Genomic DNA, 22722 nt, shown 5'->3' on the forward strand with positions numbered 1-22722 from the left:
AGCAAAAGTGGCTCTTCATCTGTTCCGTGGGTAGAGAAGCACAGACCCAGAGAGCTGAAGGATGTGGTGGGGAATGAGGACACAATTGAGATGCTGCAGCACTTTGCTCCGAATAGTTGACTTAATCCGAAAGTCGAACCAAACTCTCTCTAAGATAGCAAGCTGAACGCAGTTCTGTCAGCAGCTACAAAATAGTTGGCATCACATGGCCGATTGAATCTGTATTGATGTCTTTCGAGTTTCAAGTGGGCAATAGTTGACACCAGGGTAAATAAATCCCCAAGGAAATTACCGCAGTCCTATTTTAATAGAAAGTAGACCCTCATGTTAACGTTTACTTTCATTGTGATAATTTGTTCAGTTTGATAGTTTTTTTTCAAGTCCGACAGGCCTCTGAGGCATGGCCAAATCAAATAAATACGTAGTTCTGAGACAGTCAAGTGGTGGTTCCAGTCTATGGGTTTTTTGACCGGGGTTGATTTTCTATTAAAATTGGGTTGGTTTTTCGGAAATCGCGTTCTGTGTTTTGTGACTCTATTTTCCTAATGCGCTTCGCTTATAAGTTGAATGCAGGCCCACTTAACCCGAGAATTGTCGTCTATTATTGCTACGTACTCGTCCTTGATATCTTAAACACATAAATAAGTACCTGTCAGTTAGGCCTCTTCCGTTATAAAAATTGGGACAATTGTCTGAACCGTAGATGTGTGCGGTCGCTTGCTCAGCAGGTGAGAATGGACTGGATTAAACTTGGAAGACCTTGAAAAACTGGATTGGTTAAATTATTTTATTTGGTTGGTTTATTTGGACTCGTTAAAAGGGTGCTAGGAAAATTGGGCGACAGGGCGTTTAGCCGACAAGGAAAAAATGAGAAATTTAGCCGACGGTTTTATCATAATTGGTCTTAAAAGTCTCATTGGTCCATAAAATTGTCAGTAGTTCGGTTGTGATAGATTCATATCAAGTCACACGGGCCGCTGAGGCATGGCCAAATGCGGTAAAATACGGTCCGACCACGGATAGACCTTCGTTACACCTGTTGATGACAAAACTGCGGTATATTTGTCCGCTTAAGAAATAGTGTTTCAAATTGGCCAATCACAGCTTCAGAATAAATTTTATTGCTCATTTTACGTAAATTGTCGGTTAAATTTCTCAATTTTTGGTTGTCGGCTAAACGCCCTGTCGGCCAATACGGCGGCTACCCGTTGAAAGCAATTTCTTTGACGTGACTCAGATTTTATACAGTACTTTTTACATGCAATTCCATTTGAACTTTGTCATTTTTGTGTAACGCGCATGCCTAAGATTTATTGTTTTTTACCGCAAGTTGGTGCAATTTACTTATTGAGGTTTTTCCGTTTATATGATCGCGAATCTGACATATCATAGAGACGAGAGGTGGGATAGTTGTTATTATAGCTGGTATTTGAGCCGAAATGACTAGAACTAAACGAGAGTTTTAGTCATAAGAACCCACCCACCATCTAAGATAACTGAGCAGTTTGTGAGGGCACGCTCTGAAAAGTTTGAATTGCAATCAAATCACCCTGATTTGCGCTTGAGTTTACTGGGGGTTTTGTTAGGATTCCTCAATGTATTTACAATTTAACAAGAGAAGACGCAAATCAAATGCTTAAAGATCAGATGCCGCGCCTTTTTTCAACTATATGTCTCACACCTCTATCATTCCACGCCGATTTTATTAATGGGCCCTATTTAAAGATTAGAAATGCGCAGGATTTGGGTAAAGAATTATAACGTCAAAGTGTTACATCAAAGCTGGGCTGAAGCTGATACTTGGTCAGTTTTATGTAGCGCAGAAACTTTTATGCAGTTTTATATAGCGCAAGTTTATGGTAATTTATAACATTTAACTTTTCCAGATTGTATAATGGAAGTAGTGAAGACAGTGCCTGCCAGCAAAAGTGGCTCTTCATCTGTTCCGTGGGTAGAGAAGCACAGACCCAGAGAGCTGAAGGATGTGGTGGGGAATGAGGACACAATTGAGATGCTGCAGCATTTTGCTCTGAAAGGAAACATGCCAAATGTATTACTCTGCGGAACACCAGGTGAGACTTTTATCATTACTGATGTCATAAAATTTGAGTTCAGAAATTTTAAATGAGTAAAAGGAGTAGCATTGAAAGTCTACGAAGTAATCAAAGAAGTTGAATTTTAATTTTTTCCAGATCGCATTTTTGGCTTTATTGTTGAAAAGATTATGAAATTAATAAGTGATGTCCTGAGTAAAATTTCGAATTAACGAAATACAAACTGATCATGTTAACTTATGTTTATTCAGAACATTCTAAAGTAAATATCAGCAAGCCCCATCAAGTTTAACTTTGGATATTAGAGACAAGCTATAACGCTCTACAAAACAGTTGGACAAGCTATTGATTAAAGATTCTTTCCATTCTATTCTCTCTTACTTCGTTAATTTAACTTATATTGAAAGAATTCTTCTGCTATCAAGTTTTAATTAGAAAATTATAGTAGAACGATACTTACTCAAAAGTTGTCGACTCCGCATTCCGAAGACAAAAACCATAACGCTGCTCCGTCATCCTCGCTGCGTTGAAACTCCTAAACCTTCACATAAAATTAATTCATGCACACAATAAACGAAGCAAGCAATCATTCTTGGTTAAAACTTCAGAGATCAAGCAAACGCTTTTGTTTAAAATCAAAGAAAGAATGCACACATCGTTGTTTGAAATTATTAGTTTTATGAAACCAGGACAAATTCTTAATACTCGAATGCAATAACACACCTGGTACATGAGTTGGTGACAGGAAGGAAGACAACTTCATCAACATTCAATCTTTCTAGAAGACAGAGACGAGCTCAAACAACACGCCGGCAGTATCTGTGTAACAGGTCAGCTTCCCTAGTGCTTACTACGTGGAAAAAACAAGGAAATTTCAGGTGCTACACAGAATTCACAGCAAGGGTTCGTTGATAATCTTTTTTGTCCTAGTTCTCAGTGCAGTAAATTGATATAGTGCTTAAACAGCTTGATGAACGCTCTTCAACCACAATCGGTTGTACTCATTCCTAACAGTCATAGATTATGTTGCTTGTGAGATCATCAATGATTCATGAGTTGATGAAACTGATTTCATTGGAACATAACTTAGCAGCCTAAGGCCATAAAGCCAAGAGACCACATCACAGCTCATTTTCTTACTTGGTTATCTCTAAATTTTCAAAATCCTAAGCTAAACACCTCTGCGCAGAGAAACACTTTTCTCCGTAACTCATCCTAAGTCTAATTCTCAAGAGAAACACTTTTCTCCGTAACTCATCTTAAGTCTAATTTTCGATAGAAAAACGTTAAATTTCACAAAAATCAAAGTATAGAGAACACTTTTCAACTAACTTAAAATGGCACAACCACAAATCACACTTAAACCCTATGGTGGACTAGATAACGAGAGTTTTAGAGAGTTTGAAAGACTTGAGGAGCATAATAGGAGTAGCTGCAATTGCAGGAGCACAGCAGGCAAATTTTTTGCAACTCCACTTGAAAGACGGAGCACTTCGTTACTTCCATACTTTACCCGAGGCTACAAGAAACAATTTAGAACTTAGTTTAACGGCACTCAGAAATCACTTCTGCAATCCCCATCTTCAAGAACTACATGTTATAAAATTAGAAAGTATTAAATTTGATCCGAAAACCGACTCCCCAGAAAACTTTCTGGTGACGTTACAAAATATGGCAGTGCGCGCGTACCCAGATCCAATTCCTGATGCCTATCCCAACGGAGCAAATCAAGCTGCGATTGATGCAGTTGACGCACGAAATGCGCAAGCATTGCTGTTTGCCCAACAGGAGAGAGAGCACCAGATTAAACGTTTCTTTAAAAAATGCATGCCTAGCTGGTTAAGAGCCAAGCTTCTAGAGCAACCTGATAACACAGCTATAGAAGATTTATGCCTCCTTGCGCGTAAACAACTGACCATTCACAACCTGTGTAAAATGGATGATTACACCGATGGAGCATTTAATGAAGTGAGTAGTACCATCACAGAAAATTTGGTTAGTGCTCTATCAAAAATAACTCAGACACAGGAAGCCATGGAAAATAAAATGAACGCTCTCGCAAAACAATTAGATGAGAAAAATCAATCGAGACAAGAAGATAGCTACCGAAACACAGACTACCAACAAAATCGAGGATACGCTCGCGGAAACTACAGAGGAACTTCTAGAGGAAACAGAGGATACAGAGGACGAAATGGCTATCGTAATAATTTTTACCGAGGTAGAGGGCAAAATTATTCAAACAGTTCATTCCAACAAACATCATTTGCACCAGCACCAACACAGGCATCTTATCAAAGTACAGATCAAAACCCAAGTACAGAATTCAGTGGTCAAACACCCATACAAGTCATACCCCCAGAGCAAAGTTCTAGTCACGTAGCAACTACACAGTACGCTAAAGTCGTTTGCTTTAAATGTGGTTACCCGAACCACTTAGCGAATCAATGCGCTTTAGGTAGAGGAAAAAGACAAGGTGGTAGTTTTCCTTTCCAAAAAGCATCAAAAAACTACTGAAGCCACAAGTTCCAAGCAAGTCCATAAATCATGTGTCATCTTTTTCTACTCATTTCGAACAAAAATTAGATAGTAAAGAAGATAGTTCAGAAAATGATCTTTGCGCGACTATTCCATTAGAGGGAGAATATTTATCTTATGTCCACATTCTCTTTGACGGCAAAATTCGCCGCCGTGCTTTGATTGACACAGGTTCTTGCGCGAATGCAATACCTCAAGTCTTGTTAGAAAATCTTGAAACACAAAACGCCAAGCTTGAATTTATTGAACCAGTTTTTAAAAATGTCAAACTTGCATCTGGTTCACCTGTTTCTGTTTCCCAAGCTGTTAGAATTCACTTTGAGATAGCCAAGCATAAGTTTTCCGACGATTTTATTGTTCTTCCAACGATGAACACTGTAATTATTGGCAATCCTTTCTTTAAGAAAAATTCTATTTGGATCTGTCCCTCAAACAATTTGTTAAAACTACCAGAAATAACTGTCCAATTGAATGAAATTAAGCCGAAAAACCAAAAAAGCACTTTTTTGAAAAAACTTAAGAAAATTCCAATTTTCCTGACTAAAAAACACTCTATTCCGCCGAATTCTCATAAGATTTTAGAATGCACATTGAGAGAAAACTCTGATCAATTTTTAGAATGCAGCGGTGTAGTTATACCTAGTGAACAATTTGAAAAATAGCAGAAATAGCGCTTACTTCATCACTCAGCACAATTGATGAAAAAGGAAAAATCCTAATATCTGCAATAAATATTTCTGATCACTATGTTCATATTAAAGCCGATACATTAATAGCCTCATTCGAAATTTTGAATCAATCTCAGGCCGATAGACTCATTAATATTGACCCTCAGCTAATTGCTTTAGCAAAAATGAGAGACCCAAATGACCTAGAAAATGGTCTCAATCAATTAGTGCAAGTGGATCTTTCAAATCAGAAAAGTCGCCCCAGCCCCGAGTATGACAAACTCTGGTTTCCGACTCCAGAAACCTGTAGTAGTCCAGAAAATTTACCACCATTGCATAGAGAAATTTACGAGCAGATAAAACACTTTAAAGGTCTCGAAAAAATTGACCCGAAAATTTACTGTGAACAGAAGGAAAAGTTTTTGCAAAAATTTAAGTGGGAAAATTCAGTTCTTACGTCAGAGCAAAAGGTCGAAGTTGAAAAGTTACTTGTGGAATTTTCCGACATATTTGCTAAACATCGTTTCGATGTAGGTTATAATACAGAGCTCAAAATTAAACTAACGCCAGAGCATGACATGCCTGTTTACGTTCAAAGTCCTATTACGCCCATACATTTGAGAGATGAACTCATTGTTGAATTAGCTCTGATGCACTATTTCAATCTTGTGACAACTCTTTCTCATTCCAAATATAGTAGTCCTGTGTTTGCTCAGCGAAAGTCATCAGGCAAACTTAGAATCTTGATTGACCTGAGAAGAATAAACCACCTACTAAGGAATGATTATATAAACACGAACTTTCCAATCTCAAATATGAGTGATGCCTCAAACCACTTTGCCGGAAAAACGCTGTTTACAAAACTAGATTGTTCGCAAGCTTACCACTGTGTACAAATGGCAGATGACCTTTCAGTTCAACTGTTGGCATTTAATTTCGCTTCACGAACTTACGCCTATAAATGTCTAGCACAAGGTCTAAGTAAATCTGTCACAGGCTTCAGTTCCTTTATAAGGCATTATTTAGATCCATGCCTAGCAGCAAATATTTGCACACAATATATGGATGACATCGGTAGTGCTGTTGAAAAATTTGAAGATCTTATCCCAAGTCTTAAAAAAATTTTTGAATGTGTTAGAAAATCAGGATTGAAACTTTCTCCTAACAAATGTGAATTTGGTACGCAAAAGGTAACGTTTTTGGGCAAAATAATTACTCCAGCAGGTGTTCAACCAGAAAGCGAAAGAATTAAGAAATTTTTGAGCAAATTAACGATGCCAAAAACAGTAAAACAAGTGAAAAGGTTGATTGGATTTCTGCAATTTTGGAGAGATTTTATCCCCAACCTAGGTGAAAAATTACTCCCATTTTACAAACTACTGAGAAAAAATGTTGAACACTTCATCACTGACGAGCATGACAAAAACTTAGAGATCTTAAAAACAGATCTTCAAAAAGCTACAAACTTGACACTTAGATTAGCTAAACCAGGCTTACAATATGTGTTATTATGTGACGCTAGTTATTACGGATCAGGCTTTGTTCTGATGATTGAAGATTATATTTTAGACCAGAGAAACAAAAAACGAAAAATTTATGCACCCGTAGCTTTCGGCACAAAAATTTTTAGTGAAACCCAATTGAAGTTCTCGACATACTACAAGGAATTTTTAGGACTGTATTTCGCCCTCGAACATTTTTCCCATTTTATCTGGGGAACAGAAAAGCCAGTTTTAGTTTTGACTGATAATAAAAGTTTGACGCAATTTTTTCAGTCAAAAGCAATTCCTCCTTCGCTTTGGAATTTCTTGGACAGACTTTTGTCATATAACCTTGTAATTGCGCACATTCCCGGCAGAGCAAATTATGCCGCAGATTTTTTATCACGTGTCCAAACTGACCCTAGTCAGACAATACAGCTCAAACTAACAGATCGAATACCCGTTAAGGAAATTGAGGTGGAAGCGATTTCAAAATCACCTGATGTTTCTTTGAGTTGTTTGGAAACCTTTGAAAGTTTATTTAGTTCAAATTCCTCACAAATAGATCAAAATGTCATTTCTGAACTCAAACAAAAAGGAATTTCTGATGAACTTCTATTGCAAATACAAGTGCAAACAAAAACAAATACCGAATCAGATGACATTTTAGGCTTAATTCGACTCAAATATTGCAACAATGAAATTAAGGCAGTTCTCATGCGTGATCCATCTGATCAACTCAATGACCTTTTGGAAAAACTTAACCCATTAGATCTAAAATCGGAACAAACAAAGGATGAGGTTATAAAACGTGTTGTTCAGTGGAAGCTTCAAAACAATATTGATGATTTGCAATATGCATCCTTTGCTCTTAAAAAGTACAAAAAACAATTTGACCGCCTGATACTAATTGAAAATATTCTCTACAGACAATTTTTTGATCACACCGGAAAAGTGAAATACTTACAATATTGTCTACCAAAACACCTTTGGAAAGAGGTTATATACCGCTTGCACAATTCGCCTACGGCAGGTCATGTCGGAATAGTTAGAACAGTGCAAGAGTTCCGAAAAAGATTTTATTTCCAGGTTTTGTTGAGTATTTTGTTCAAATGATCAAAAATTGTTTAACATGCATACAACAAAAAGCAATTTCCAACAAAGCCCTGCGAACCTTTTTGCAACCATTATCGTCATTGCAATCGTTTCCAGGCGAATTGCTTCAGATAGATATCGTTGGCCCATTGCCATCAACAATATACAAATACGTACTAACAGGCATTGATGTATTTTCAAAGTACTTGTTTGCCGTGCCACTGACAAGAATCACCGCAACAGTAATTGCAACTGAACTCACAAAAATATTTTTTCAGCACAGTTATATTCCACAGAAAATTATTTCAGATTTAGGCACAAACTTAGTAGCAGAACTTATGCATGAATTAGCGAAACTATTAGAAATAAAAATTGGACATGCAACTCTGAAACACGCTGAGAGTGTAGTAGTTGAGCGAGCTCATGGAGCACTTAAGCGAATTCTAAAGCTAAACACAAACGAGCAGTGGTCCAATTGGTACAAGTATGTACCTCTTGCTACTTACATTCACAACACCTCATACTACTCGTCAATTGGATGTTCTCCAACGGCAATATTTCATGGAAGAGAACCAGTAAAACCACTTGACGTTAGATTCAATAATAAAGCGTTTAAAACGCTGGATCCCAGATCTGATTTTGTGATTGAGTTACAAGATGCAATGCAACAGAAGTTTGCAGAAAATAAGTCTTCACTCATTGAAAGCTATCATAAATATCGCACTTATTATGACGCTAAAGCAAACGCAAATCCATTAAAACTTCATACCTTCTGTCTTATCTTAAATCCTAAATTGTCCCATCAATCTGATTTTGGAAGCAAATCAATGCATGTCTGGATTCCATTATACCGAGTGGAAAAAGTTTTAACGAATTCAAATTATCTAATTCGTAAAGTTGGAACAAACTTTACACAATGCCTTCATCGGATTAGACTTAGACCTTATGAACCAACAGAAGCTCCAGTTGATATAGAAGACATCAGCCCCAACAATTTCGTACCGGATCCAGTATTGGGAAAATATCGTCAAGAACCAGAAATGTTCGATGACGAAATCCCAAAACTTCTTGAACACACTTTTATCAGTGATGTTCCAGAACGAATTGAGCAGGAAGAAACTCAACCTGTCACAACTACACTGAACTATCAGATAGCAGTGCCAGCAGTAGCTGCACCAAGACCAGTACCTCCACCAGCTGCACCTCTTCCACCAACTGTTCATCCGCCCCCACCGGTTGCTCCACCAAGACAACCGCCAGAACCGGAAGAACTTCCTTATTTTCCTGAACCTCCCAACATTGTTTCGGAGTCTGACAGTGATTTTGAAATGGAGGCTCAAGAAAACCAAGATCCAGGAGAAGAAGTACAGCCGATGATCAATACAGAAGGAATACAAAAGGAAACAGATTTCCCTTTCGCCGACTTTCCGGAACCTTTTGAGCATCACGGCCAACGTCCAATGACCAATCAACAAATATCTCCGAGGATAAGACATGAAAGTACACTTGAAACACCTATTTCCCAGCGAAATGTAAACAGAAGAGTTACATTTCATCCAGACTCTACGAAAATACCAAAACCATCCGTAACTCCATCTAACAGAAAAGTTATTAGAATTCCGTCAAAGGATGGAAAGATAGTTATCCCCTTTTCAAATTTATCAAGAGGCGAAAAGCGCCAAAAAATAGTAGAATCATCACGAGACAGTACAAAGAGATTAGCTTATCAACAAGGACCTTCACGCGCTACAAAACTTGATTTGAAAAGAAGCCAAGAGGTTATTGAAAGCGACAAAGACACACCTTCAACAAGTTCATCAACACAATTAACACCTAAAACGACAACAAAAACACAATCATCACAGAAACAACCTTCACCATTGTATGATTTAGTTTTAGGAGCAAAGCGTAGAACCAGGCTAAACAAACCAAAAGATGAACAAAAGAACGATGGTCAACTGAAAGCTTTGTATAATAGTGAAATAAAATTTTACTTCTCTAAAAGTAATATTTCAAAAGCTAAGTGTTCAATTGTACAATCTGTTTCAGTTGAAAACCCCTTTGAACTAATAGATCAAATAGTGCCCTGTACTTCACTTGAAAAAAACAGTGATTTAGTAGAATGATCCTTAATTTTATGCTTTGACGAAAAACAGAAAAGATTTATTTACAATTTAGTGACGAAAATTTCAAAAAACGCAAAAGCGTCTTACTCCAATCTTCAGAAATGCTTGTATAACCTCAGCAAGCACGTTGATGAGCACAACATTGACAAACTAGCTTTGCCACAAATAGAATGTTCAAACGAAGGCTTAGAATGGTCACAAGTGTTCAAAATCATAACTGAGACATTTAAAAAGTCAAATATGGAGCTTCATTTTTATGTTGCATAGATTTATTTGCAAAAATTGTACAACCCACAATGCATGTAACAAAATGGATTTAGGCACGACGATTTCTTGACCCTAGTCTTTATAAAAACGCAAAAAACGTGAATTTGGTGAAAAAATCGAAAATTGTGTGGACAATAATCACTAAAATATCAAACAAAAACAGAAAAACCAGACTTGCAACACGTTGCATTTTTAACGCCTAGTTCTCTGAATGAATAGAACCAGCCAAAGCACAGTCACTAAAGAAATTAAGCAAAAGTCTAGAGAAAAGTTCAAAAAACCAAAAATGCCAAGAAAATCGAACAAAAAATTTAAAAATTCAAGTTGAAAAAATTATTTTAGAACCCTAAAAGGGGGGGTTGGGATGCATTCTGAGCCATATCCAATGCATTCATGCGTATTAGAAATCACACTGTTGACTTTCACTTTTCGACTTTACCTCGAACGGCACATTTTGAAAAAATAGAACAAAAGTTGAGTTTGAACAAGTTTAATTCATTTATTACGGCAGTAGAACAAATCCCGAATACAAATACTGTTCACAAATGCACCAGTAATCATAATTACGCTTTATTTTAGATAAATAGTAAAATTAAGGCAAAAAATGAATAAAATGTTTGAATCTGATTATAACATTTTGATTCAGTTCAATGAAAATTCGCTCAAACCACCTTTTTTTTCTCAGTTATCAGAGCGCAGCCGCTTATGGGCGCGCGGGGGAATTATACCATTCGCCCAGGTAGAATCAAAGCTTTTATCATTGCTAAATAAGAAAGTAAATCAAATTGTGAAAACCGCATGAAGTCAAAAACTCAAAATTGAAAACTAACTCTTCAGAAGGAACATACAAAATTGGTTCACAATGGTATCCTTGCTGCTTTCCTACTCGTATGTGCTCAGACATAAGCAGTAAAGCAGCTCCTCGATTTTGGGACTTGGCAGAATGATAATATCGAACCCAAGTATCATTTGCGTTATTATACTTATAATAGATACAGAGATCTATTCCAAGCAAATAAGCCACTCCGAGAAACTGAAACAATGCATACAAGCTTTCGAGGATGAGCAAATAGATGAAAAAACTGTGTATCGACAAAACTGTTAATTACCCAGTGGTCCCCTACTGGAGTGGAGGAATCACGGCTTTTGATAATTTCAAAAGGAGTGCAGATATAGTTCAATTGTTCTCTACACAACTCCGCAAAAGCTGGCTCCAACATTTTATTACCAGTAGCCACACGTATTTTTTGACACGGTGATTGTGTCAGTTTTCCATCTAAAAAGTATGAATTCGAACAACTTTGAAAAACTATTTCCAAAGTGAAAAATTTTGAGCAATTTACCATATTTCTGACCCGTTAGCAGAAAATATATGCTTGAGAACAAGCATTGCCCAAAGCCTTCAGCCTTTGACTCTGAGCATTCCGGAGTGCCGAGATTAACAAGATTCAGAATAGGCTCAACTGGATCCTCGACAAAATCAAGGTCCAGTTTTTGACACAAATCTCTTTTCGTAGACTCTCTAACACCCGCCACAATGAAACGATCATTGAAGCAGTGTGGGCATGATCGCAGAAACCTAAGCAAAAAACAACGAACTGCTCTTAGAAACTTAGATGACAACAATTGATATAATGATAAAAAACGATATCACTTACTCCCCAACGACACGTTCCAAGCCGCCTAAGAATTTTGGCATGTAGAAGCCTGCTGCTACAAGCACTGATACTAAGTGCTTCTTTTCTATGCAGTGTAGCTTCTTTTTGTAATGAATTTTCTTGAAAGCTTTATCGACATTAGCCCAGCTCGGCACAATCCCTTTAGGATGTTTTAACGTTCCATTTTTTAGCAGGCTCAATTTCGAGAATCGCTTTCGGTATTTTTGCCTCTCGTTGTTATCTTGAAAAACAACATTTCCTTTGAATTCGCCCTTCTTTTTGAAATCAACGATCGTTTTGAATAAAATTATATCCATTTTTAACTGAAAAGCAAGATACCTTTTAATGTGATAGAGCGTGCATCAAAACCTTACAGGAAAAGATAATAAACAGGAAAAGTTAATTGGAAGTCCATTACTACTACCCGCAAGTTAAGTCCAAAACAATAACTATAATCTAACACAAGTTTCAAAAGTCAGTACAGTAAATCAAACGTCTAAAAAGCTGATTAAGCTCAATCTCATTTTCCTCATCTCTTTCTCTTTCAAAGCAGTTGGTCAATTTGTACACAGTATACCAGAAGCATAGCAGAGTACATTGACAAGTACAGAGACCTGTAATTATCAGGCAGACAACACCCAGCCAGTTGACGCCAGTCTTCTCAATGTTACACACCGAGGGTTGCTCCCTACTCCAGACTTTCTGTCCCATTAGTAAAACATACGAACCGTTGTTGCAACATTTGATCGTATGGCCACGCCATTCAACATCATAACAGCTCATGGCAACAAGTGCCAGACACAAAAATAAAGCAACTTTCAACATATCAAGCAACTGAAAACAGCAAGATCACTTACCGAGAGAACACACTTTTACTTTTACCTGTTCTCACTCAACTCAAAAAACAAAGAGGAGTGAAAAATTTTAAATCTGAAACAAACAAGAAACAGTTAATTACATTAAAATACCTTATGTTTAGATGAGGCTTGCTGACACCCTAACCCTTCTAACCCTAACCATCCTACTTTTGATCCAAGCACCACTATTCACAAGTACTACTGATTATGAGCCACACTTTGACGATGTTTCGAAGAAAGGAATTTTGTTCAATGAGGAATCTAAGATATTGCTAGCAGAAAAATTCATCCCAATTCAGTTTCTCGTACCCTTCCCATCCTTCAACTTCACATTGAAAAGTGAGATCAAAACATTACTGCAAGAACTTAATGACCTGTGGAAGGAGCCATCAGTTCATTGTTCGCTTGATTTCTCCAGTCATTTTTCATCGAACGTATCTTCATTCAATGTTGACTGGATATTCAACAAAATAGTTCAAGAAGTAAACCTGTCCAAAACCGACGTCGACGCGATTAGACATGAAACTTCAACTTTCCTTTATACTGACGATGAGCAAACACGAAGCAATAGAGTCAGAAGAGGAGCACATGTAGGTGCATTAGCGGTAGCTGGCATCGGACTTTTTGGATCAGGACTTCTGATGGGAGGATCGGGACAATGTGGTCTTACAGGAGTTTTTGGCTCATGTCAAGATCAAGCCAAAACCAATGCTGCAAATATCGAACATCTGAGCACTGTTACAACAGTTTTAACGGACTATGTTTCAAAGATGAAAACCGACACAGACAATAAATTCTTCTTAGTTGGAAACAAACTCCAAGACATCGAGAAAGCTTAGCAGCAAATGACCGACACACAAAACAGAAACTGGCAGATTATTGAGGAACAGTTTGAAACAATCAATGAGAACTTCCATATTATGCGCGATTGCACGCAGCTTCTGTTTTCCAACCAACAGCTGAACTTCAAAATTGATACAACGGCTTCCCTGCTAACGCTCTTGTATGCGGATGTCAAAAGCTACAGATCAGCTATCTATACTTACAGGATGAATGTACTCAACTCCATACCAATCTTACTCCAACAACATCTCCCAATGTCTTTGGTTCCTAAAGAATCACTTCTCGCTATCCTTAAATCTGTTGGAGATGAGCTAGTTTTGTCCGGAAGTAGGCTGTCACTAGCAATTCCAGCAAATTCAGACTTACTCTCTTACTATGACGCCAAACTACTAAGAGATGTCGTTACGGTACCAGAAGGATTAATTTTAACCCTCTCCATACCATTGGCATCTCGACAAACAGTCTTTTCAACACACAGCGCCAGAGTTATCCCAATGCCACAAGACGAACCTCGGATGGCTATCAAATGGGTTATTGAAAGCCCATACTTAGCAATCTCTGAGGACCAGATGGAGTCGATAACATTGTCTCAGACTCAATTCGAAAGCTGCATTGGCTCTTCTAAATACCGAATTTGTCATGAACCTCTAGCGTCCCAAGCTAATCACCCATCATGCTTGGCTACGCTTTTTCTTAGTTCTTCGCTTAAAGCTGCAGAAACTTGTGACACTGAGGTTGTCTATCTCCCAACTCAAGTTCAAGCAGAGAATTTAGGCTACGTTATCTGGCTTATAACGTCAGCTACTGACGCTTATGAGATGAGAGAGTACAGCGTGGAATCACAACATAAAGCTTGGAATCGTCTGATACCTGGATGCAAAATCTGTATTTTGACAGTGGAATGTGACTACCACGTTATTGTTGGAGATAACATTAAAGTCAGATCAGATTTGGGAAGTTGTGATAAGATTCCTGCTAAGTTCATTGACGTGCAATTACCAGACCCCTTAGCATATCTGATAGCTGAAGTTCGCAAAGTTGAAGAGCTGCCGTATTTCGAATCGCGAACAGTCGCAGGAGTAACTTTGTTGCGTAAAGTTCGAGCCGAACTAATCAGAAGCCCAAAAGTCAAGACTAGCGAAGATCTTGTAGCTATAGCTAAACCCTTTACAACGGACATGACTCTACTCAAGCCAACGCTCAAATCTCAACTGAATGAATATGTCCCAATCAAACTTTCTCTTTCCTTGACTGTCATTGTGTTCATTTTGAATTTGGCTCTTCATTTTCTATTCATGTGGGCATATCATCGATTCAAAGTTATTCGAAAGTATCTGCCATCATTTCTGAATCATGAAACAACTCAGCTACGACCATGCTTGGTAGTACGATCTGATGACGCTGATGCGATTCATGAAATCCACAAAAAGTGGAAACATCAGTTTGAAATCTTAACCATTGATGAAAACGGACTAGCCGTATATAATGAGCAACCTTCAAGACGAGCAAGCACTCGATCATTGTCTACCAAGTCAGCATCTGAACTTCCAGTCATTTCTGAATCTCATTCTTCTCACATACAAAGTTCATCTAACCTTTGATGCAGTTTAATTGTAAAATATCATGTTTTAATGCCACTTGACGAAGGCATCAAATCAAAGAAGAAAATTATTCTTAGCCCATATCTATTCGAGGACAAACCGATTCAGAAGCCGTCTGTTTCAACAATTTGGAGCCAATTTTCAGTATTCTATTTTATTCAGAATTTTCAACTTCATATATTCAACATTGGACTGGAATTTTGTGGCATATTCCCTGGAAATTTTCTCATGGACATCAACAGATGATGGACAAAAAATTATTAGTCCGGAAGTTTCTCCAACGACGGGAGAGTGATGTCCTGAGTAAAATTTCGAATTAACGAAATACAAACTGATCATGTGAACTTATGTTTATTCAGAACATTCTAAAGTAAATATCAGCAAGCCCCATCAAGTTTAACTTTGGATATTAGAGACAAGCTATAACGCTCTACAAAACAGTTGGACAAGCTATTGATTAAAGATTCTTTCCATTCTATTCTCTCTTGCTTCGCTAATTTAACTTATATTGAAAGAATTCTTCTGCTATCAAGTTTTAATTAGAAAATTATAGTAGAACGATACTTACTCAAAAGTTGTCGACTCCGCATTCCGAAGACAAAAACCATAACGCTGCTCCGTCATCCTCGCTGCGTTGAAACTCCTAAACCTTCACATAAAATTAATTCATGCACACAATAAACGAAGCAAGCAATCATTCTTGGTTAAAACTTCAGAGATCAAGCAAACGCTTTTGTTTAAAATCAAAGAAAGAATGCACACATCGTTGTTTGAAATTATTAGTTTTATGAAACCAGGACAAATTCTTAATACTCGAATGCAATAACACACCTGGTACATGAGTTAATATTCACCTCATTGTATGCTTAAACCAATAATAGTAATAATTGTATTTGTGTAATATGCATGTTTAATAGCTATATCTGAATTAGCTAATTTCAAAAGACAATATAAGAACAATTATCGACTTTTTGTTCATCATTTTTGTTGTTGATTCCCCAAAGTTGGCGCTGAATCTTTTGTGTCACGCATGCAAATAAAATAAGCTGCTCAAACTATAGATTTCTCGAGTCAGAGAACTAAACTTTTGGTTTCTTGGGAAATTTTTCATTCAATTTTTTTGTTAGGAATCGGCAAGACTACCGCAATTTTGTGTTATGCGCGAACCCTATTGGGAGGTCTGTACAAAGAGGCTGTTTTGGAACTGAATGCCTCCAACGATCGGGGCATTGACGTTGTGAGAAACAAGATCAAAAACTTTGCCCAGAAAAAGGTCACCTTGCGAGAGAACCAGCACAAACTCATCATTTTGGACGAGGCAGATTCAATGACAGATGGAGCTCAACAAGCTCTGAGACGAACCATGGAACTGTATTCGAACACGACACGTTTTGCACTGGCCTGCAATACGTCGGATAAGATCATCGAGCCCATCCAGTCCCGTTGTGCAATTTTGAGGTTTGCCAGTTTGTCTGACGCCCAGATTCTGGCACGTGTGATGCAGATTTGCGAGATGGAGAAAGTGAAGCACACAGACGATGGGTTGGAGGCGATTGTATTCACAGCTCAGGGGGATATGAGACAGGTATAGGATAAAGTAGCTATGAGGTAATTGATGATCAAATTCGTTGGACATCACTTCCGTCTGACAAATTAACTTTGCGGTTAAGTTCATTATCGCTCTTCTTATATATTGGAGTTAGTGTTTTGCCCGAAAAGTACTGGAAAAGACCTTTAATTGCTCCTGTTAAGCAATCATTTTTGCTGTAGATTTACTCGGCTGTTGCCCACTCCTAATTAGATGCATGCCACCCCACTCGCTCCTGCCATTTAAACGCAAAATCATACTGTGTATTGAAAATAAGAAGTCAGAACTGCTCTAGTCTTTTTAAGCAGGAGATGTTTAACATTTGTATGTTAAATAGTAAGATTGCATTAATTAAATTACGGACTTCCAAGTTTAAATCGTCGAAAGTCTGCAATGCCTTAAGATAAAATGCCATAAGTTCCTCTATGCATAGCCAGAAGTTGACTTCAACGAACTTGCGGAATTTTCAAAGTTGTGTTTTGAGCAACGTTAGTGAATCTACAGATGTCACTTCAAAATTCTGACAGAACTTCGTGAAAGCTAAACTGTTCTTGATAAGCGTCAGAAGTTTTCGATCAGAGTCAGGTACCCTATACAGCCACTATGGAAACGTCACCGTAAGCTATTTTCATAGTATTTACTCGCTTTTTTTCCAATTGAATAATGGGGCATACAAAAATGTTCTTAAATAATTATCCTTTTGACAAAAACGTATCAGTTTTGCAGATAAAAAGGCAAGAGATACTCGGTAAAACTGTTACTATGAAAATTTACTTTAAACTTTTAAATTGGACGGGTTCCAGCCTATGCCAAAAATTTAATATGGGTCAGTTGAATGGGAATGAAAAATAGCACAGTCTCCTATAAGCTGAGTACTTATGACAAAAAGGATGCTTAGATGGATAAATTTGTGTACTTTGATGTAAAAAATGATGCATTTTTACTTGTATATCATGTGTTAAATTAATAGCAAAGCGAACTATAATTGGGCTTCTTAATTTTTTTGTTTTTATTTTTTGCCTGTGGTGTCATAATCACTTCAAATAAGCCTTTTATGCTTCTAGGCAAATTATCTGGTGCTGCGTGCTTGACATTATTTTTTCACCTATTGGAGTGAGTTTTGAATTCTGATTGTGAACCACTCGCTCCTGCCAATCGAGACAAACCAGAGGAATTGCGAAATTGATTTCAATCGTTTATTTAATTCTAGTTTTTTAATATTTCTGGGCTGTTTCGTTTGTTTGAGACTACATGTTTACGAAGAAATTATAGTTTTTAATTGCTCAAACGAAGTTTAGCGATTATATTAGTCCTGCGTTTTTTATATGCAATTTTTTGCTTGACCGAATTTTTGTCTGACTCTTTAATTTTTTGCCCGCAAAAATGATGACAGGTAAAGCCCGGAGGGCGTTCAGTAGCATTAATAGGAGACAATACAATATTATGGTGTGAAGGGCTGTTCTTAATCTGTTAAGCTGTTGAGAACAGCCCTTAACACCCCGTCAGTCCCCCCCCTACTCACTCCCCTTGTGCACCCTCCTCCACCTGGCGACTTGAACGCCCCTCTCGTCCAGTCCTCGCAATCCTACCTCCATCGCTTGACCACCCCCACCGCCCGCAATCGGCTCACCACCACCCTAATGCTAACATCTTGAAGCCGCAACTGGCTACTACCGAAGCCAACTGCTCGCCCGTCTTTGGGAGCACTTCGCCCGACATTAGTCGGTTATGTTAGGACTGGCTATCTGCCAGGTTTGTTCTCAATTGAGAGTTGGTATTGTCACGGAAACTTTTTTTTCTTTTTAAGGTAACTTAGATTGGTGAAACAATCTCACGATTAGCCTTTGTGGCTAAACTTGTGAATGATCTTCTCGGGTCGCAGGTAGCTAAAATAGATTTTTAGATTTAGCGCCGTTAACCAATACTAATGCGGTAAGCTTCTATGTTCAGTTCAAAAGTTATTATCATAATATAGGGAAGCATTTTAAAAATCTGTTTTAGTCTGGCTTTGATATATCAAAAGAAATTTAATGCCCTAAAATATATTTAATACTCAATAATTAAGATAAAGCTAACGAAGTTGTTTCTAAATTCCTTCTCGGGTCGCAGGTATCTTCTCGGGTCGCAGGTAGCTAAAATAGATTTTTAGATTTAGCGCCGTTAACCAATACTAATGCGGTAAGCTTCTATGTTCAGTTCAAAAGTTATTATCATAATATAGGGAAGCATTTTAAAAATCTGTTTTAGTCTGGCTTTGATATATCAAAAGAAATTTAATGCCCTAAAATATATTTAATACTCAATAATTAAGATAAAGCTAACGAAGTTGTTTCTAAATTCCTTGCGGAAGGCTGAATTTTCAATAGCAAGAAATCCCAACTATTTATAGGGCTGTTTGTCTTGAAATAATTGCGCGTCTAGGACCAATGTGACAATAAATAATTATTGAACTGTCAATTATACAATGTTTTGTCATGCGCAAAAAAAGACAGCGTGATCAGCTTTACTTCAGTAACACTTGTAATGACAATATTATCTTCAGATAGTTTCCTGCAAGCACCAATAATATAGAGAGGTGCATGTGAGGCGCCTAGACATGAAGAGTTTAACGATGGACTTGTTTTGCTCAGCAGTTTCTTGAATCTTGCTTACCAGTAGATTTTAACTGGTCTTAAAAAATTTTGATTTTGATTACCTTCAAAATGTCTAAAAAGTTGCAGAGGATCTTGGGAGCCTGCAGGGCACAGAACCTTGTGTTGGCACAGGACCTGCTTTTATAGCTTCAGAAAAAAAATCGTGGACTTACCTGCAAAAGTGATTTATTTTGTGATTTCAGGCTATCAACAATTTGCAATCAACAGTTGCAGGCTTCGACTTGGTAACTAGTGAAAACGTCTTCAAGGTATGCGATGAACCACATCCTCTCATGGTCAAAGAAATGATTGAATTTTGCACGAAATCTGAAGTTAACGAGGCCTACAAAATTCTGAATCATTTATGGAAACTCGGTTACTCCTCGGAGGACTTGATCACTTCGGTTTTCCGAGTGTGCAAAGGGCACCAAATGGATGAAATGTTGAAACTTGATTTTATAAAAGAGATTGGCTTTACTCACATGAGAATCTGCAGCGGAGTTTCATCTTTGCTGCAAATGACAGGAATGATTTCGAAACTGTGTTTGATTGCGGAAGAACATTACAACTCCTGATTTAGTGCATTTTGGTGAAGATCTAATGTTTTTGTAGTTGATCTGAGTTTTGAGTTTATGTTTTGGTATCTCTTGTGCAATTGAAAAAATTTAATTTATAATGTAACTGTTTTTGATTTAGACCTATAACGATTTTTAAAAAGTATGGCCGAGGCGAAAATGGCCATAATGGTGTTTAGCGGGCAGCCGAAAATGAAAGCTATAGCCAACAAAATGATGAAGTAGTATTTATCGAGCTCTACAGCGAAGTTCTAAGTGTACCTGAATGCTCACTCATCCTATGGCAGTGAAGAAGCCGTGACGTCATCACACTCTTAAGATAAAAGTCAGCCGAACAAGCAATTTATTAATCTCCGTCTTGTTGACATGTGAAATTAAGCTGAGTGCAAATTTTTGGTTGATTACTTACCATCCTTTCATTGTAGAATTCTGAAAGGTATTGAGTTCAAAACAGCCGTGTTAATTAGTTCACGGCTGTCCTGGAAGCAGCCAATTAGTTAGTGAGTAGGTTTACTTGGAAGTACTGCAAAATAAAGCATGTAGTGATCAAACAATCGAAAGGTCATTAATTAGACGCGTCGTCTAATCAAAATTCGCTGGATGCATGTCTAGGCTTGTGCGTGCAACGCTCTACAAGGAAACTCATGCCAATTTAAAAAAATACTTCGGTACAAACCGATTTGAACGAGGTTAATGGGGAAAACGCGCCTTTCAGCATTGCATTATACTCTTTACCATAAGGGTGTTAAGCCGGCAACCGGAGCAGATGCTCTGCTCACCTGGACAAATGTTATTGAATGCGTAGAAAATTTGTGATCTTTTCCGTTTGTACCCCTCTCCCGCCTTAGTGGGTGCATATTATTTGCACTGCCAGACGGACGTGCAAAATTTAACATAATGACGTACTATGTAATGCCACGCGCTCTGTAACTGGGGGTGCATAACGTATTGGGGGCACAAACGAATCGAACTAGATCATTGGATTTGCGATGATAATCCGTTCACTGTTTGTTACGAATGGCTGACGATCTTATACGTTTGTTATTCACCCAGTTAAGAGAACACGTGTCATTATATAGTAAATCATTGTATAAATATGGCACGTGCATCTGGGGATGCAAACATGCACCCACAGCTTGGATGGCACAAAATGAAATGATTCCTTAGTGAAATAGCAATTTCAAGTACAAAGTCCAAATTTAACTATTGCTAATCGTTTTTGATTGCTCTAGGACTAAGTGTAATGCAATAAAAAGTGTTCCTTGTTAATGCAAAAGTTTTGATTGACCGTTTAGACTTTTCGAGTTTGACCGTTTTTTGACCTTTACGCCCTTGATTTTTGGGTTTTGAGTGAACTAAATATCTCGCAGTCACAATTTTAAAGTTGAACACAATTGGCGGTAGTTTACTACTAAACGTCATGAAAAACGCGGCGAATCTGGTGTCATTTTTAACTTTAAATCATAATAGTGGTGTATAATAACCTCTAATGACAAGTCTTAGTCCACCCTCCGGGCTACTTCTTAAACTTTCAGTGAGCTATCACTTGATATTTTTCATATTTGATACATTGAGATTGAAATTGCCTAGTTATTGGCAGATAGCAAAAACCTAACTACTGAAACAGTGCGGAACAGGTTGTCGGCCTAGCAAAACCAGCATTTTGTTTAGAACGTTTTTTTTTTGCAGGAAAGTAAAATATTGTTGAAATTTTAAACGTAAAAGATCATAGTTAAACAGAACAACAAGAAACTGATTTCAAATAAATTTAATGCTGCAGCATATTTTGTTTTCACTTTTCTGCCGTTTTGTTTTTAGTTGGTGTCACTTTTTTTAAAATTTTTTAAAACGTTTTAGAAAATTCATTTGCAAACACGCATGGTTTTTCATCTGATGCAAAATATAAGTTCATCTTAACTCAATTTTGTGGCTTAATTTTGTGTAGAATATTGTCTGTATGTACTCCAACCGTCACCTGGAGCATTTGGTTTTTCTTACAGTTTTTGTTACTGTTTTCCTTATCTTAAAAACCTAAATCCAAAATGGATCAGGAATGAATGGATATACCATGTTTGAGAGCTTATGCTTTTTGGGCGAATTTGCATCTTTTTACAATCGCTTGCACTTTTTGTCAAATAGAGGTTAATACCTGCTTCTAGCTAGTATATCTATGCCAATGTAGAATTCGAAGCTCCATTCGACAATTTTTTGTCATAGGTGAAACTAAAAAATTAATGTAAACCTGGTAATTGCTTCTAGCCCAAAAAAGCAATTCTCATTTTCTTGTTGCAACTGAAAAACGAAAATTGATATTATCTAAAACAATAATTTTTGAATGCCTAAAATTTATGTCTGATTAATCTCTACAGACTGACAACAATTGCACAATTTTTTTTTCTGGTATAACCAGCGAAATTAATCTCGCCCCTTTTCTGTTAATTTCTTAGTTCTGTTGCAAATTGTCTCCATTCTTTTCGAATAAACTCAAAAAGTCTCAAGACCCTTCTGTTAATGCAAGTTCTGCTATAGTTTTGCCACATGGGGTCATTTTATTTGTTGCGAGCCAACTTATTGGGGAAGAACTATTTGCTCAATTGAGTTTACTTATTCACTCAATTTAGGTCGATTGATATATTCATTGCAGAAAGTTATGAGTACTATCTTTAAAAAGCCGTCCAGCGTAGAAATCCCGTGTTCTATGGAGGTAAAAAAGAAAACTATTATGAATTCAGTCGATA

At 37.4% G+C, this 22722-nt stretch overlaps 3 protein-coding genes across 4 annotated transcripts in view; 1 reads left to right on the top strand and 2 right to left on the bottom strand.

The window, feature by feature from the left end:
* Positions 1-22722, bottom strand: part of LOC142353208 (putative thiopurine S-methyltransferase) — a 332531-nt gene that overhangs the window by 167588 nt on the left and 142221 nt on the right. The window lies entirely within an intron of this gene.
* Positions 1-22722, bottom strand: part of LOC142353210 (putative thiopurine S-methyltransferase) — a 257569-nt gene that overhangs the window by 92626 nt on the left and 142221 nt on the right. The window lies entirely within an intron of this gene.
* Positions 1852-20090, top strand: LOC142353428 (replication factor C subunit 2-like). Its single transcript, XM_075405662.1, has 3 exons — positions 1852-2072; positions 16316-16773; positions 19613-20090. The coding sequence occupies exons 1-3, from the start codon at positions 1895-1897 to the stop codon at positions 19982-19984; spliced, it is 1008 nt and encodes a 335-aa protein (XP_075261777.1). The 5' UTR covers positions 1852-1894; the 3' UTR covers positions 19985-20090.

This window comes from Convolutriloba macropyga, chromosome 14 (genome assembly GCF_964194025.1).
Source record: "Convolutriloba macropyga chromosome 14, txConMacr16.3, whole genome shotgun sequence".
In the NCBI taxonomy this organism is placed as follows: Eukaryota; Metazoa; Xenacoelomorpha; order Acoela; family Convolutidae; genus Convolutriloba; species Convolutriloba macropyga.